Below are 19,117 nucleotides of genomic sequence, written 5' to 3' on the forward strand. Positions count from 1 at the left end.
ATGTGAATGAGTTTGAAGCTTGTTTTTAAACTGTAATGGCAACTGGAGTGAATGTCAGAATACAACAAAGAATACAAAAAAGAACACAACATAGAAACGCTATGTTGTCACCACTAGAGAAAGGACTGAAACATAAAAACAACATTTAAGAAAGACGCGCATCTTTGTTCTCAACAACATGCAGTGCACGCAGCACGCGCATGCTAGGCTTGGGGGAGTGGTTTCCCAGACTGTTCTTGCTTCTGATTGGCTAAACGGTTCTCTTCTTTAGTCAAAACAAGCAACCAAGCGTTAACGCTCTGCCAGTGTTATTCGCCTCGCGGTGTGTCTATCAGTCGATGATGTGCCTTTGTGCACGTACACTGTCGGTTTAAATGGTCTGGTAGGCCGCGTTTGGGCGTGTGTTTACAAGGAAAGCGGGAACGGGGAAACGAATTGAGTTTGGTTGGGTAAAGAACGGAGAAAATGCGGCGGAGAGTCATGTGCAGCGCGACGGAGCTGCTGCAGGGCCGCGGCGGCGGTGCTGCTGCTGCAAGGATGACCCGGCTTCTGATGCTCCCATCGGCCACAAAGACAATCGCTGTGGAAAGCTGCATCCACCAAAGATTCCGGTCTACGTCCTCGATGTCGACTTACTCAGAGCTGGCCAGAGAGAGATCGAAAACCGTTACCTCTTTCTACAACCAGTCTGCGATAGATGTGTCTGCAGAAAAGGTGAACCGTTGGCTAACTGTTACCTAAAATAAACACCTCACGTGCGCCGGAACGTTTCCGCTCCATCACCTGGTGGTTAGTTACTGGATTACCAAGCAGCATTAGCTAGCTAACCAAGTTAGCCTTTCTCGAAAGTTTCTACCTCGTAGTCGAGCCTCCTAGCACGGGTTTTCCAAACGACACACCGTCTTTCGAGACTCATGAAACCGAGGTCTACGCGTTCATATTCAGTCTGTTAATTATCAACACATTTACATGAGAACAGCAGGACTAGCAGTTAAAACGGGTTTAATGTCAACTAATGTGAGGTCAAAACAAGGACAGCAGACCTGGCCCGGATCCCAAATACCGCCCTGCTGCCTATTCCAGTGATCCACACAGGGTGTGAAGAACCTAATATCACTCAATAAGGAGTTTATTAGAGATTCAGCTCTGGAGGGATCCTTGTCTGAATGGTTTTAGGATGTATTATTATGCAGAACTGTTTTTGATATGTCCACCCCCTACTTGTCTCTTTGCATAAGTGTATAGTCCATAAGGCTGTGTAAATGTAATCCTTTTGAATTTTGTGCCTTTGTGTGACAGATTATTCTGATCGTGTATGTGATCTTTGATCGGATGCAGGTCCAATACATAATGCCTAGACATGACAAACCATGCAGTTATATTAAAATAACATACACCGGGGTGATGTGATGCGGCACAACACGCAAGCGGAGTGCCACTAGCACCGAAGTCCATTATTTTTGTGTATAAGTGTCGGTCCGTACAGGATTTTTCAGATTTTTTGGGGGGGTGGTTTGCTGCAGATTTTTCCAAGTTTGTGATGTAACTTGTGGAGTTTTTTTCTATTGCAGAAAACTACTTGATTTGGCTAAATCTTTTACGGTGATGCTTGTCGGTGAACGAGACCTTTTCAGTTGCACTGAAAATGAGAGCTTTGGCTGAAGACGTGTTGTAATGACGTCACATGAGGCGTCTCGGCCTGAATCTGGCGAAATTTTGAAAACCTGCGAGTTCCTCTGAATATTAATCTGAATTCCTCTGCATGTTAACGGGCTATAGGTAGACTTAATGTTGGAAAATTGTTCTCATTTACATTATAGTGGCGATAAAAAAAATTATTCCGTCATCGTCGTCTTTCCCTGTTGGGGAAAAAAAAACAACGGAGGACAGTGCTGATGTCCAACCTCCATCGGAATTGTGTACGGTAGCTTGTGAACATTGAGTAGTTAAACTATTTGTTTAGCTTGTTTTTAAATAGGACACTACCGTTTCAACTTAACAATGAATTAAATATATAAAATATTATGGTTGTGACTCTTGTCAAGTTGTATTGACTGGTTTATGTAAGGAATAGTAAAAAATTGTGGATGTGGTGTTGGAAAATGATGACGAGGTGGTGGGATAAAGCGGAGTTACTGTTACTAATACAAAGCTGATGTTCCATTAGCAGCCGCTCGTGGTTTGTTTTAGTCCCCTTACACCACAGCAGTTTGCCTATGACTCAATTTTTCAAATAAAAAAAAGGGTTTTTATTAATTGATTGTCACATTTAATGTTGAGGAACAGCTGCAAAACAGGTTAGTTCCTGTCACTTGCTTTATAGCTATAAATAGTCCTTTCTTGATATAACAAAGAAATATCAAAGCCCCCTGTTGATGTCAGAAAACTTATTTACAGTTCTCACTGTTACAACACACTGACACTGGAGACTCCTTCAAAGAATGTGAAAGAAATGCATCCTTGGAGAAATCCCCATATCAGCAATGAAACGTTTATCAAATCTGTTTACCGTGGACCGTCCACCATACAAGTGAGGACTCGTCAGAGATTCTGAACAATCTGTATCGAGCATTCAACATCACTGTGGTATAATGTTGTTATACATAGGAAAGTTATGAAATTTGGCACACAGATAGGGGACCATCTGATATGTTACCATGGCAAATTTGGAGTCGCTATCTGAAACTTTCTGGCGCCACCATGTAGATCAAATTCGCAGTCATGTTTATGCTAATAACTTTTGCACCGCAGGGGCTAGAAATAAATTTTCCCCCTCTTACTCCTTGACTTGTGCCGAGTCGAATGACACCTGCGACATCATTTTCCATCATGAAAATTATTCTGCCATTGTTCCAAACTTAGTATACGTCAGTCATCATGACTTGAGGTTACTTGGGTCATATTTGTGCTTACAACTTCTGAACTTGTTGTCCTAAAATCCTGAAACTGGTCTCTTCTTTGGGGCACACTGAGCCAAATGATATGAAATTTTCCTATGTCGGCCATTTTGGGTCTCAGAAGTTTAGAATTAAGTCGTAAAATTCTGAATTTCACGAACGTCTTGGTATGTCGTTACAAAAGCTTGGTACGTCATTGGCACTATACCCTTGAAGGTACTTGCTGAAATGGACGTGAGACTATATCTCCGTAACGCTTTAGCATATTCGGACCAAACTTGGTACGCGTCGTAGCCATCATGGCTTAAGGGTTCATGCACAGTTTCTGAACAGTGCCACCTGGTGCTCACAAGATATGAAAAATGTATATTTTTGCTTTTCAGACTGATCATCTGATTTTCATCAAAATCGACTCTTATAATCTTCAGTCCATGCCAACAATAAGTTAATGATTTCGTGTTGATAAACCAAAACCAAACTGTCGGGTCATGCTCTGATTCTTGCTTTGTTCCTACTTTGCCTCTGTCGTGCTTGGCCCCATAATTGCTGCTAGCAGCTTTAATGTTGTTGTTGTTGTTGTTGTTGTTATTATTATTATAATTATCATTATTATTATTATTATTGCTTCATGTTTGCAACTCTCATTTTCTTTCTTCAGCCTTCTGTCAGACTCACACCCGGCACCTTACTCTACGTGGGCAAGTCTCCGGATGGAAACCATATCTTGGTAATTACAACCTCTAATTATTATTAAGCTATTTTGAACTCTAGTCCTTGTTGTAAGTTATAATGCTCATTATAGTATGTTATTTGTCATGCATATTTTTTTAAACTTGATCCTGCTGTGTGAAACATTTCTGTTTTGCAGAGCAGTGCAAAATATTTGCATAAAGAGCTGCCCGTGCGTATCGCTCATCGTATTAAGGGTTTCCGCAGCCTTCCCTTCATTATCGGTTGTAACCCCACCATCTTGCAAGTGGTGAGTGTTTTCAAAATTTTCAAAAAGCTATTTGTGATCTTGATGCTAGTACTTGACAAAGTATATTCCACCTCATTCAGGTCTGAATTTGTCCAATGAAATTTGAGCTTGTCGTGCCACATTACGATTGGTGTATACATGACAAATGGGCATCGACTATGAATCATGTAATATTTTAAAATATGTCGAGTTTTAATCGGTTCAACACCCTAGCTTTTGGGTTGTTTTTTTTTTTTTTTTTTTTAACTTTTTTTTTTTCCTGCCATCGAGCAGGAACGTGTTACGTGAATATTCACGTGATGCGATGAGTCTCTGATTGCACGTCGAAAGTTCTCCTCCCCGTTGCTCCCGCCAGGCGTTTTTGTTCATTCAGAATTCAAATTTTTGAACAGTACGGTCAGGACCTAAACACCAAAATGCTTTTGTGTGCAACTTTCAGCTCCTCCCAGGTTTTCAGCTTGTTTACAGTAGCTGTTCCTCACAGTGAACTCTAACCTACATTCTTCTCGCATTGAGCAAGACACTCTATGAAAATGTGTGTGTGTGTTTATATGTATGTACGTATGTATCTATTTATCTATCTTTTTATATACAAATAATAAAAAAAAAATGCACACACACATGGGTTGCCCAGATATGACATCTGAAGGTTGTGTGCCTCATGTGTTCTGCTTGTCAAATGCATAGTCATTCCTTTTATCCGAGTTCCTGGAAGTCCTAGAGAACACTGAACATGTGCGTGCTCTGCTGGAACTCTGCCATCTAACCCCCCTTTTTTTCTTCCCCTCTCTCTGTGTCTCTGTCTCTGTCCTTCCCACAGCACGAGCTTTATATCCGGGCCTATCATATGCTGAGTGATTTCCCAGCAGTAAGTACCTGCACAGCGTTCTATCACACACAGCATAAAGGTTAAGTCAAGTTCACTAGTCTGCTTTAGGCTGCTCTATAATTACTATCCTATAGTCAGCGTGGCCAGAGACAGGAGCATGGGTTAACTGGAAGGGCAAAGCAGAAGTTAATCCTGTGTTGATCTTAAAATGCTTGCTCATCGGAGATTCTTCAGCGTTGCGCAATGCGAAAGGGCGACTTTAAGTCATGATGGAAGGAAAAGTTTGTGGCTGTAATGACAAATGGGGTTCATGATGTTCTTTTGCAGATATGTTACGTAACAAGAACTGCCAACTTTCCGAGAATACTCATTTGCTGTTCGTTTGCTGTCTTAACGAAACACAAGCGCCCCGAGCGTGTTCAAGGAACACGATTCACGAACAGTTAGGAAATCTGATGTGGACATTGCCTAATATATTCTGTAAAAAGAACACTCTAGTTAGTTGTTTGTTTGCCACTATGAAAGACTGTGTCTCGGCATTACGATGCTTAGGGAGATTTAACAGATTTCATTGCCATGCCAACAACCCAAGTATGTAACAGGAGTGGATTTAATCCTAAATTTATTAGCTAGCCCACCATTGTGCAGCCCATTATCATGTTTCGGCTGCTCAGAAACTGACTAGGCTGAAAAGTCGTAGTGTAATGACGGATGGCGAGATAGTTAAGTGTATTAACGCAGACTGTGAGAAATGAACGAGTACATGATTTTTCTCCGTTAAGGTAGCGTGAATGTATGCCCTCGGCAAAAAGCCAGCAAGTTGTTGTCTGAAATTCTGCCTGCGAGAAATGGTGTTTTGTCATTCATTCATTCATTCATTCATTCATTCATTCATTTATTTATTTATTTATTTATTTATTTATTAAATAAATTTTTAAAAAAGAGAATTTTCATGTTTAGGTAGTGTGTTTTTGTTTCCTTTCGCAATGTTTAACTGCAGAGTGAAGCTGCGCGAGTGTTTTTAGTGCGAGAGTTACAGCATCTATGCAGATTTAGACGGTTACATTAAAACATATCTACACAAGGAATGAAAATGTTTGTTTTGCAAAAGTCAACAAGGAGCAGGGTTTATTTGACTGTTTTCTGGTTGTCGAATGACCCTGTCCACCAGGCAGCTATGAATTTTAAAAAAAACAAACAAACAAACTAATAGTTCTCACACAAAATCTGCTAAAATGTTTGTTAGAGATAAAGAATCTCAGATTATGTCTTTCAGTCCTCTATCAGCCTTTTTAGTTCTCTTAACTCTTAGTTCTGTGCTGCTATGAGCTGGAAAGTGTGGTTGACTGCAGAGTGTTCAGGCCTGGAGACTCTGAATGAACACACACACTGATGCATTCTGTTCATAGAGATGTCCGGTTTATTCATGCAAAACGGGAGTATTTATACACATAGATAAGCAGGTGCGTGGGCGGGTTTCTCTACTTGTGCAGGTGCTAGACAGATTTCAGACACAGCACACAGAGTCATATTACAAAATAAGTCTTTTCAAGGTATAGAAAATGCATGTGTCAGCTATAATAAAGGATGGCAGTTGATCAGCTTATTCAAAGGGGTAATTAAGCGAATACATTCATCATGGGTATTTGATAGCAGTTCATAATATAAGAGAATCCCCTTCAATGTTAATGCTAACAGAACCTCCTGGGAGCAGCTGCATATGACATGACTTCATGTCAACATCGCCTGTGATGATATCTTTCTTGTCAAATAAACCATGGTCGATCGTATCAGCGGTCTCCTTTGTGCTAGAACTGTTCTAGATTAGGCACCAGAACCACAGTGTTGGTCGATGATGACTAGTTTCTGATTGGCAGGCATGGTCAGAGGTTAAATTAGGATTTAGGAGGAGTGAGAGCCTTCTGTTGTATTGTTTTACTGTTTAATTAAATCTGAGGTGTTTCTCGTCTTGGTTTTAGATACATTTTTACGCGGAATAATTTCTCATATCCGTCCTTCAGATCAAAGACCAAGAAACAGAAGCTCGCTACAGCAAGCTCGTTCAACAGCTCCTCGACGATCATAAAGACGTGGTCACCCTGCTCGCTGAAGGATTTAGGGAGTGTCGCAAACACATTCACGTAAGGACCGCATCCATCTGGTGCCCTTATTCTTTGTTTGTTTGTTCTTTGACAGATTTGTAATGTTAATCGGTCATTTCTTTTCATCTGTGTTTTGTAAAAATATATTTCAGGATGAGATGCTGATTCGTAATTTCCTGGACACGACGCTGACGTCTCGTCTGGGCATTCGCATGCTGGCCACACACCATCTTGCCCTGCATGAAGAAAATGTACGTTTCTTTTCTTGTTTTTGGACTCTACAATTTGACCCATTTTGACACTAGACTGTAAAGGAGATGAGACCTGTTTAAAACATTCCAAGAGCAAAACACAATCCCTGAGACAGGGGTATGTAACTCTAAACAGATAAAAAGTATGACTTCATTCTTTGATCAATAAAAAACATTATAGTAATCATTAGAAAATTGCTGTCATGTAAGAGGAGTAACTCGACTTTGCGTCGGGCCGCATCACACCACCCAGTCATTGTTCGTTTATTTTCCTATTTGTAGCACACCTTGTCTTGTTTTATTTCTTACTTATTGTATGTTGTAACTCGTGATGTCTTTCAATGTGCATGCTTTTCAACAAAGCTGTGTGTTGAACGAGGCTATCGAAGAGGAAGCTGATAAACGTTAGCTGAGTTTAACTATAGGAACGCACACGAAACACACATTCCAACGTTTTTTTCATCCTCAGTGTAACTTATTTCCAAGTAAGCTACATATTTGGGCAAAACTCAGACTTGTTTTTTCTTTTGGGTATTTGATTTACCCAAGGTGATTCAGCGGTGGCTTAGTGGTTAGCTCACTTATTGGCCTGGCACCGCCAGGGTTGGGGGTTCGATTCCCGCTGCGGCCCTGTTCGTGCGCACTTTGCATGTTCTCCCTGTGCTTCGGTGGTTTCCTGTGGGTACTCTGGTTTCCTCCCCCAGCCCAAAGACATACATGGTAGGCTGATTGGCATGTCCAAAAAGTGTCTATAGTGTATGAATGGGAGTGTGTTCTCTGCGATGGATTGGCACCCCTCCAGTGTGTCCCTCACCTTGTGTCCCATGCCCTTGGGATAGGCTCCAGGTTCCCTGCAAAACAGTAAGGATAAGTGGTACAGAAAATGGATGGGTGGAAATGTGTTGGTCTGTCAGGAGAGCAGTTTGTGGTTTGGTTGATTTTGGTTGTTGTTTCTAGCGAAATGAAATTTTGAAATTTTGTGGAATGTACATATAGACATTTACCTAGATTTGGGGTGGTATTTTTCCACTTGAAAATGTTTGTCTTTCTAACAAAGCTATTATTCTTCTTTTGCTGTGTTTAGCCTGACTACGTGGGCATTGTCTGCAGACGTCTGTCTCCTAAAAAGATCATTGAGAAGTGGGTGGACTTTGCAAGGTAAGTCTATCTCTTTATGGTTTGCTACTTTACACACGTCTGTATTTGCAGAGCGTTGCTCCGAGTAGGACACAACCTAAACCTTTGTTTGGGGTAGGGGTTATCAGTTGTTTATTTAAGATCTAAAAACAGAACACGTCCGAGAGAATTTATCCGCTTTTAACGCCAACGTTGCCCAAGAAGGAACGCACTGGAACTGTAGGTTTCATAATTTCAGGACTGCTGTTTTGACACGAGCTCTTCAGCTACGTATTTTCTCTTGAGCGCTTGTAGCTAAACAAAGCAGTCACGTTGTTGCTATGAACAGATCGTTAAACATCTCCGCACAGCATGGGACGAGCTTGAACAGAACACGGGGGGGGGGGGGGGGGATTGTTAGCATTTGAAGAAGGGAGCTAGTACCCTGTTCTTTGTATATTGCTTAACAAATGAAACATGGAGTGTTTAAAATCCATCTTGTCTATTTTTCTTATTGTTCTCTCGTTGAGGTGAAATACAGACCTAAACTATTTGTGTTTGTTGTCATGGTTACATTCCAGCATACCGATATAGATTGTATTGATTTAGACATGTCCCAGGACAATCAGCCAATGCAACCTGGCTGTATTATTAAAAATATATATATATATATATATATATCTCACATAATCTTGTTAGATTCTTTTATTTTTAACATCCATCCTATTTAAATAGTTTTACTATGCAAATATGCTGCTCTGAAAATGAGACCATCTGAAAACTTGGGAGTTCTCGCTTGGCAAGTTGGCAGACTTGTTCAGCACATTCTGCTATAAAGCAAGTAAACGTCCAGTAAGATATTATTATCATTTCCTCCTCCTTAAGCACATGCCGCTACTTTGATCTTTTCATTCTTTCAGTTTGAGTCTCTCCGTCTTCCTTCACTCCTAAATACCTGGGTGTGATCGTGTCCTCCAGTGCACTGTGAATAATGTCTGAGTTGAGGGGATCTTTGCTTCCCTCAATCACGCTGTTCAGTGCCAGGATCAAAGGCAGACATTTTAATCCTGCATGATCAAGTAAAATGAACAGAGATCTTTCTCATCCATGTTACATGACTTGTAGAACTAAACAAATAATAATAAAAAAAAAAATTCGATGACTGGGTGTTGAGATGAGGACGCGAAGAACTTCAAAGTTGATTCTTTTCTAATAACAGCACTTTCACGAAATGTTTTTTTCAGCTTGTACCGCAGCAATTTGCTGACACTAGGAATTTTGTTTATTAAAGAACAAAACATTGTATAAACAATAAGCCTGACATTAGCCAATCATGGGTGTCTGTGAGCTCGTGTATACACATGATTCCAGAGGAATCATGTCTTGGCCCTCTTGGTCTTGCTGTTGAAACTGTTTGTCTGGTTTGAGTTAAATAAGGACGTTGTGTTTTTGTGTACGTATTCAACTTGTTCTTCAACAGAACTGGCGAGTTACAAGTTTTTTGCCTATCCTTATGCACCTCTGTGACCCTTACAGGCGATTGTGTGAGCACCAATATGGGAATTCTCCACGGGTTCGCATCAACGGTCACGTTGCTGCCCGCTTCCCGTTCATCCCTCTTCCCCTGGACTACATCCTGCCTGAGCTACTGAAGAATGCCATGAGGTAAGACCGTGATCAATACTCTTAATCTAGTCGTACAAAGAGTACGGCACAATTTAATGCAAACGACCCTAAATGGACGTTGAGCTTTCTGCGACCTCAAGCTCACGGAGTTCTCTCTTCCTTAAAACTTTCTGCTGTCGTCCTGATTGTTGTCATGGGCTACATCTCGAATCAAACACTCTGACTTTACGTTCGAAGGTATTTACTAATCTTAAAAACAAAACAAAAATCCAGACGATTGGTGTTGCATAGACCTTTCTGTAGGTTTGCAGGCGAGATGACTGGTTTTTAAAATTCACACACTAACTGTAAATGGCTCAGCTGTGTTGAAGGAAGAGGTCATGTTATGATATTGTGCCACAAGTTTAAACCTTTCGCTAAAATATATTACTACTACTCATTCTAATTCATTACCAGTTATATAATAACAGCTTATTCACCTGGACTTGGGTGGTGGATGTGCCACATAATCTTAGAATAATAATAATGAACATTAAAAGTGTAATGATATTTAGCAAAGAAAAGCATAATCATTGACTTGGTGAAGTTTCCTGTAAGGAGATGTTTATGGAAGGAGTCTCCAGTGCCACCATTTTCCACATATCCTTTCATATATATATATAGAAGGATAAAGAGGATGATGATGATGATCATGATGGCAAGAGGAGAATCACTAGCTTTTGCTTCTTAGCTTAGTTTACTAGATAATGTTTTGCTTGTGGAAATATGGAATAATCTCCATATCTGGTCTGCTTTTGTGTATTTTCCAGCATCAATTAAAAGTATATGCAATTCTTGCACAAAAAGAGCAAATGGTTTCATCTGAGCTTTAATTTCAGAAAGCCATAATATAATATACATTATACATAATGTAGGGAAATAGCCCGTGAGGGGCGGAGCACAGACACACAGTAGGCCGTTTGTCAGGTGGTCAGGGAAGTTCGCTTTTATTTTCTTTCCTTTTTCTTTTAGAGTTGAGGAGGTGTGTGAGTGTGTGTGTGTGTGTGGCTGGCGTTGCAGAGTTCTTCTGGGGTCGTGTCGGAGCTTCCCGGAAGCGTGAGGGCTTTCTCGTGCCGTCAGGCAACGCCGCGTGTGTTCAGAGAGCAGAGGCCTCGTCTGGATCTGAGTCGTCTGGAAGCGTGGAGAAAGAAAAAAACGAACAAACACGCACACAGCGAGAGAGAGCGATTAGTAAATGCCAAAGTCAAACTAATGACGAGTATTGGGAGAAGCGACGCACACGTCACACGAGATACTTCTCTCTGAACGAGTGGAAGAGTGGCCTCTTATACTCTCCCTATGTCTGCTGGATGGTGGACTTTTTTTTTTTTTTTTACCCCCCCCGATCGGCGCAACAGTCACCGGCCGGAGGTGTGTCGGCGGTTTTGACGCGGGGCTGTCCTTTCCGTGCCCGCGCGGTAGTCTGGGAAGGAGCAATTTTAATACCTTGCGCGCCAGGTGTCGGTCTGTCACGACAATAATTATACATAATGTTTTCTTGTCATTTGGCATGGCTACTTGTTTACAGACGTTTTTGGTCAGGGTGACCCGAGCTGAGCTTTAATTGCTGGAGGGCACCACCTGCTTGAATTGTGCAGCTCCATTTAGACCAAAGGTCATTTTTGCACTTGGTTGTTGTGGTGAAATAACTACAGTTGCGATTACTTAACCGTTTAATCTCTTGATTATGCTGTCAAATGAACATCTGTACAGAGGCTTACCTGCTGTGTTTACTGTCGATTCAGACTCCCTTTCACCTGTTTGTTTTGTACAGTGTCTATTTTTATGACTCTTGGCTTTCATTAGTATGGAATGTAATCTGGTGTCTGAGAAACCAGTTTGTTTTTTGTTTTTGATGATGTGCAGATGATATGGGCCATATTCAGTTGATCTAGTTCTAAAAGGAATATCATGATCATTCCCGAGTCATTTTGGTAGAGAACAGTTGTCCTCAGAAGGGAACAGTACGTCAGTCGTTAAATGCATAAGCCAGTTAGTTTTCTCGGGCTGTGTTTCAGAGTGAAAAAGTAGAAATGGCAATTGTTCTGGCTAGAAAGATGTCCTCCAATATGGTTGGTGCTGTCTAGTGTTCATTTCCCAATAAACATAATGAATAGTAGTGAAAAATTCAGATTCCGAAACTTCTATAACCTAAATATTTGCTTACACTGTGAACAATTGTGGGTGTTTGTAACACCAGTGACGCTGTAAAATGTATTTATGGCTATGTGGCTTTGGCTTAGAACCTGCAACTACAGCATTTCCTCATGTGCATTAATAATATTCCCATTTTTTTCCTGAGGCACAGTACTGATTTTGGACCAAACAGGAACCTACTCTAGGCTCTGTCTTAGCTCTCTAATTCACAGTACTTGGAAATACTCTTAGAGAGCCCTTATCTGGGATGAATTCTTTCACCTTTCACCTTTCACCTTTCCCCCAGTGTTCCTGGGATACGACCCTGACCAGGATAAAGTGGTTACTGAAGATGAATGTTGTAGGATAATACATGTTGCATGTTGAACTAGAACGATGAACAAACATTTTCCAAAGACTCAGCATATGGATTGGAGTATGGAATGTGGAGTATGAGAGACAGGAAGAAGAGGGAGTAGTGTCTTGGCACATTGTCCTGCTGAGTGCAAATGTCCCGGTCACTGGGGTTGGAACAAACTTGTCCTTATTAAAAAAAAAAAAAAAATAGGCCTGAAGGGAGCTGACACATTTAGAATACGGACATCGGAAAAACCTTTACAAGAAAATAGTGGTTATAAAGTTAGCCAGGTTTCTGAGAAGTCTGAAGGACACACAGTGGTTTAATGTGTTTTGTGAGTTGCTGTTATGTTCAAATGAAGCGCATCACCATTTATTGAATCATTCCTTTACCAGTAAAGGCATTTTCACACTTCATTCAAACACATGCTTAGGTGATAGAAAGTCCCAGATTTTCAGTATTTTTCATACAGTAGTGGATAGGAAATCTGTTAGCTAGCCCACCAGGCACGACCAATGTGCTGAACAGTCTCATATTTTTGGTTGCCAAGAAATCTAATCAACTTGGCTATAATGTAGAAGTTATCATAATGAAGCAATATATGGCAACCTAGCTAGCTAGTTATGTGCATTTAATAATTAATATAGATGAGAAACAGACCTATATTTATTGCTTTGCCAACTTGTCTGCTGGGCAACTATCCATAAAAACAAAAGGACAACAAGCCCAGGCAGAAATTTTGTGTCATGTCTGTGATTTTGTTTATTTGAGACGAAGTAAAACACCTGGGTGAATATCCTCCAAGTGTGGTGATTCGGTCATTTTTTGCCAGTGGTTATAGCTCCGATCCGCGTGGCCAGGTTAGTGATTTGTCCATATCTTCCCAACACTGACTGCATAAGTGGTGTCCCAGCAATATAATACAGCTGCTGTGCAATTTCCTATTGGTATTCCGAACCCCAGTGTTTTATGGAAGTTTCTACAAGGCGTAGGTCATCACTAGGCAATGTATTTGAACACACTGATCATCTTCCTCTGTTCTGTAATAATGTTTTGCTCATGTATAATGGTGCTGGTAATCTCTTGTCTGTGTAGTTGAGCCATGATACTTTTCAGTGTTTATGCTTCATTTAATCCTTGTAAAAATGTGTTTCTGTCGTTCTATAGGGCCACAATGGAGAGCCACTTGGACACCCCTTACAACGCTCCAGACGTGGTGGTTACCATCGCCAACAATGATACTGACTTTGTCATCAGGTGAGTGGATGAGCCATTTGGGTTAGCTGAATTTTTCTGTTTTTAAACCCCCTTTCAACAAATTCCATTACGTTATTTTTTTTTGGGGGGGGGGATTGATCAAACCAAAAACAGTACTTGGTAGAAGATTGAAACTTATGTACTTGATTTGAGCTACCGGTTTGCTGTAGTAGTGCATTGGAGAAAATGAATGAAATGCTTTAGACGCTTGGCTCTCTGCATTGTCGCTCAGTACACCTGAACTAATGTATTTTCCTGATGACCAAGCGTGACGTATTTGAGAATTGAAGCCATTCTCTAACCTTTTAAATGCTTATTTGAGTGCAGTCATTATGGAGAAAGGAGTCCATTAACCAGAGTTGCATGGCCACTGGCAATCTGTGTTGAGTGCTGAAAGCAAAGATCTGTTTGCATGTGTGATAAGTGCGCACACAAGGAATATTTGTCTTATCATGACCTAGTCAGCATTTTAACCACTTCAATAGTGATCAAGCATAACTTCCACCTGTCCCTGGTCCCGTGCAGCTCTCTACTTAAGATCCACCCGGGGTTTAACCATGAGCTTTACTGCATTTGTGTGACTTGGAATACATCACGTTAGCGAAACCTGTTTGAATCTGACCCCGTTTGCCTTGTTCATGAAAGAGTCCAGAAGCGACCCTGATTTACGAAGTTCTTGTGCAGGATCTCAGATCGGGGCGGAGGCATTCCCCACAGCATCATGGATAAAGTGATGGACTACCACTTCAGCACGGCCGAGCAGAGCACGCAGGACCCACGCATGAGCAACCTCTTCAACACCATGACCAACAGCGGCCCTCAGTCAGGCCCCATGCACGGGTGAGTGAGCATTACACCAGTGTTATGTAATTACAAAAACAATCCTGATTAACAGTCATAAATGAAAGCTGATTTATAGTGGTGTTCACTCATTGTTGCCTATTTTGTTTATTTTATTAAATTTTTTTTATTATTATATATCTCTTTGATTTGGCCAACCTCTTGAACCAGCTTCTTCCTGTGTATTCATCTTCTCTGTGTGGTGGCTTCCATTAGGAAGGCTATATTTGGTGCCTAACAAATGGTATCTTCATGCAAACATTGGCTATTTAAAGCTGCAGGACAGTTGGATTATAGTCATACGGCTGCCTCGGTGGTTGGAGTGTTCAGGTCAACCCAGTCCGGTACAGACCAGTTTAACTGCATGGACTTGTGTGTTAACACAACACTGCCCCCTTATTGTGAGCCTTTCTAAAAGCACAACTTGTTCTGAAACAAAACAAAATGAAAGCACACCACACACATGGATCTTAGTCAGCACTGACTCACTATCATGAGCATTTACATTATGTAATGTCTCTGCAGTACATTTTGTTCTCTTCATCCTGGTATTCCAGGATTTAAGTCATTATAACTATGGAGTTCCCTTTGACGTTTATCTATTTTGACTTTTATGGTTCATTTCCAACACAGTTGAGCTCAAGCTAAATCTGTATTAGGTAGTATGTTGCCCTTAAATAGATCCCATGTTCTTTATTAAGTTGTTTGTGTAGCCCAATCTGTTTACTTCCATGTAGTTGGGATTCTTTTTAATTGACATTATCATCTCTATGCCCCCCAGAAGAAATAAGAAGGAAAAGATTATTTGTTTAGTTTGTTCTGAAATATGAGTTTGTACTGAGACATGGTTTTATTTTGGAGTAAGGCAGTGTTTGGTTGGGCTACTGGTTGGGCAAACCAATGACGATAGACCTCAAATGGACATTATGGATTTTATGTGACCCTGAGCCTTACAGTTTTTTATTTCAGATTTATAACATAGGACTACTGTAACTAGAGACCGACTGATAATCGGTTTTCCTGATATTTAAGCATTTTTCAATTATCGTTTTTTTAAATATCATCCACCGATAAATTGCCCCATCTTGTGGCCATTTTGAGAATCGCGCGCAGGATCGCCATAACAGCCATTAATGTGCAAATTAGATGTGTTTATATAAATGCTTGATATGTAGTTTAAGCAGCTTGGTGCCAAGAAATAGAGGCAAACTTGGTCACGTGCTCTATTAACCTCATTGACGCCTGTATTTAAAATAAATAAATAAATAAATAAAACCTTAGTAACAGTGCACTTTATTTAGATTTTTTGCGCTCTTTCAGATTCCTCTGTTTATGCATAAATTTTGTAAACAATAAATAACTATCGGTTATCGGGCACATAAACAGGCAAATATCAGTATCAGTTATTAAAAAATAAATAAATCAACATTGGCCGATCTCCAAAGGAAACGTCTTTGCACTGACTGAAGCCCTGTGTTATTGGAAAATCCTAAATGGCTGGGGATCGACTATAACGCGAGCCGTATTATTATTCACACACTTGCTGCATATCTTATGTACATCTAGAAGATTTAACAGCGACCTCCACTAGAAACATCCCTGCCCATAAGGTTTCCCTGTCGAACTGCAAAAAAAATTTTTTGCACAGCAATGTTAAACACACTGACTACGTTTACATGGACAGCAGTAATCTAATTATTGACCTTACTCGGAGTAAGATAATAATGTGATTAAGGTGTTTACATGAGTCGCTTTTAGAATACTCCTGTCATGTTCCCATTTTACATGTTATAGAACATAATTAAATCAACAGCCCGCGTCATTACGTCACCGTGCCACGCTGTCCGACGTCCCTCCAGAATTTCACGTATCAACATACGGTTCGTCTTCGTTATGGTACCGTATACGCTTTTGGGTGTTTTTATTTAATATTTTTATGAACGCTTTAAGTGCAGTTAATTATTTGTCATGCTATACATGCTAATAGACAACTGCTTGAAGCCGTGGGCTGCGTCCCAAATCGTGTACTTAACGTCTATACAGTAGCCGAGATGCACGTATTTTTCCCCACTATAGCAGGCAAGTATGCGGTTTGGGACGCAGCCGAACTCTCTTGTTCGCAGTAAAATGTTGAGCACTGCCGTGTGTGATCGTGTCCTGTCGCAAAATGCGGTGAAAACTCTCACACGACGTTCATAATGTGATTAAGGTGTGTACATGTCTGTAATACACGTCCGTAATGCGACTAAAACAAGAGTACTCCACCTGTCTTAATTCGATTAGAGCTTAATTCGAGTATGACCTTAATTAGATTAAGGTAAGTAAAAATGGCTGTTTACATGGTAGTTTCTTAATCAAAGTATGGTCTTAATCGTGTTAAGAGTGGATTATTGTTGTCCATGTAAACGCAGCTACTGACTGACTCTGTCTCTCTTAAAACGTTCAGCTGTCGATGTGCTTGTTGTCATGGGCTCCTGAATTTACATGCAAAAGTATTTAGATAAAGTATTTTATCTAGAAAGACTGGTACGCAAAGCAGGTGTAGATCAAGCGACCCAACGTGGGGTCACGTCCCCGAGTTTGGGATGCTATGCCATAGACAAAAAAAAAAATGTATTATGTGCTTCCTTTGTCCCACAAGCTCTTGTCCATAGCAAGTATGAAAGTAAAAAAAATCTTCCACTTGGCTTTTTATTTGTATTATTATTTTTTTTTTTTGTGCATCTTTTCATGGATTCCAGTCCTGGTGTACATGTCCTAGTCTCAGCTATTTCTGGCAAGCTTTCTTTTTAAAAGCTAAAAAGAAAACACCTACTGTTTGTGTCTGTATGTGTATTTGATTAGAGCACATTATCTCTTCAATTTGAATAACGTATTTGTATTAAATAAACATACTTTTTTTTTTTTAACTCTAAATATGAGGAATAAACAAAAATCCTGTTCCACTCTTGTAAAAGTGTTGTTCTTTTTGTTCTGTTGTCTCTGTAGGTTTGGTTTTGGTCTGCCCACCTCAAGGGCGTACGCTGAATATCTGGGAGGCTCGCTGTCTATCCAGTCGATGCAGGGAATCGGCACCGACGTTTACCTGCGTCTACGCCACATCGACGGGAAAGGAGAAAGCTTCAGAGTGTGATGCGGTGGCCAATTCTGCCAATCGTGATGAGAATTTGTATTTTCACCAAGGCCTGGAAGCTTCACTGTTCACATCCTCACTGACATTGCTTCCTGTCCTTTCTCCTTTTACATTTCACTTTTTTTTTTTTTTTTTTCCACCTCCCACGTTTTTTCTCCATGAAAGTGTCTGAAGCAAAGGAAGAAAGCGCCATGTAGATGTTGTAGAGAAGACTCCAAAGTTACTGAAGTGGAAACTCTTAGAAAGCTCCTGGAAGAAGATGCCTTAGGATAATAATTGAACTCATAAAGGGCTCAGAGCTCTTTTCGGTGGCTGATGCTGAGTGAAAGGCTCGTCATAGCGGTTATGAGCGATTGTGCTCTTGGGCGTAGCTGCAGAACGTACTGTACTAACTGCCTTACACCTTACAGAAACAATGGATCTAAGTTTGGTCCTGTTCTTCTGCATCACCCAGTGTGTAATTAAAATGATTTGAAAATTCACATATTTTCCAAGACAAGGTTTTGATTTCATGTAGTTTTATGTAGTAAAATTTATTCATATTTGAATGTTATTGTACAGCTGTCCTCCTGTATATGTGGCCTTGTTCAGCTCGCATTCCAGTAGTGGTCAGTCGTGAATATAGGATGTTTTTGAGTTCAGTTAGATTTAATAAGTTAATCAGAGCAGGTCACTTGTTGCTGTAATAACACCACTGGAAATGACTATAGTGTAAGGCAGATTTGTATCTGTGGAGGAATTTTGTTTTTTTGTTTTTTTTGAAGAAATGGCCTCAGTAAAATGCCACATTTTAGTCCGAACAAGCATATTGAAAGACTGCACAGTTTTGTTGTTGTTTTTTTTTTCTGTCCAAGTTTGCCCTCTACAGAGTAAAGACGAGTATTAACCTATACTGTAAATTTATATATTTATAAATAAATAAAATAATATAAAATAAAAAAGCATTAATGTTGTGTACAAGGTTCGGGATTAATCTGCATATTTTACCACAAATTCCTTTTGTAAATATATACGTGTATGTATAAGGCCAAATGATAGTGTTAGATGTCAAGGATAGGATAATTTAATATTGCATTTTTAATTGTTGTGTAGTTGTTGTTTTCTTAATTATTATTATTTTAGTTTCTTTTGTTTTTTGTTTTTTTCCTCTATAGATGCCAAATCTGCATAGTTTTCATGGGCATTATAAAAATCCTAATTGAGCAACCATCTGCCTCACCTTAGTCTTTGTTCACTAACTTTTATTATAAACAGTGTCTTCGGATGTATTCAAACTAAAGAAGAAAACATGCTTGGAGTGAACCTGAAGTGTCAATGAGGAAGCAGCACCTTCGAGCTAACGCTATTACATTAATTTCTTCTAATCTCTATACTTTAAAATTATTTACCTTACGTTATACAAATATAACTGACACTACTTTAGATAAAACCATCGTAACGTTGCGCTGTCGCAAATTTGATCTGTTTTTTTTTTTTTTTTTTTTTTTTACAAACATCCACGACTAGCTTGTAGCCCGTAGCCCGCTAGCATCACCTACCGCTAGCCTTGTTTAC

General features: G+C 40.1%; 1 protein-coding gene across 1 annotated transcript; it reads left to right on the forward strand.

Moving 5' to 3' along the window:
* The first annotated feature begins 289 nt into the window (after nt 1-289).
* On the forward strand, nt 290-18,770 carry bckdk (branched chain ketoacid dehydrogenase kinase). The gene is made up of 11 exons (XM_017460470.3): nt 290-714; nt 3,556-3,624; nt 3,766-3,876; nt 4,697-4,744; nt 6,727-6,846; nt 6,960-7,058; nt 8,143-8,216; nt 9,711-9,839; nt 13,501-13,590; nt 14,275-14,430; nt 17,419-18,770. The coding sequence occupies exons 1-11, from the start codon at nt 466-468 to the stop codon at nt 17,561-17,563; spliced, it is 1,290 nt and encodes a 429-aa protein (XP_017315959.2). The 5' UTR covers nt 290-465; the 3' UTR covers nt 17,564-18,770.
* Nucleotides 18,771-19,117: the final 347 nt, after the last annotated feature.

This window comes from Ictalurus punctatus, chromosome 28, assembly GCF_001660625.3.
Source record: "Ictalurus punctatus breed USDA103 chromosome 28, Coco_2.0, whole genome shotgun sequence".
Taxonomy (NCBI): Eukaryota; Metazoa; Chordata; class Actinopteri; order Siluriformes; family Ictaluridae; genus Ictalurus; species Ictalurus punctatus.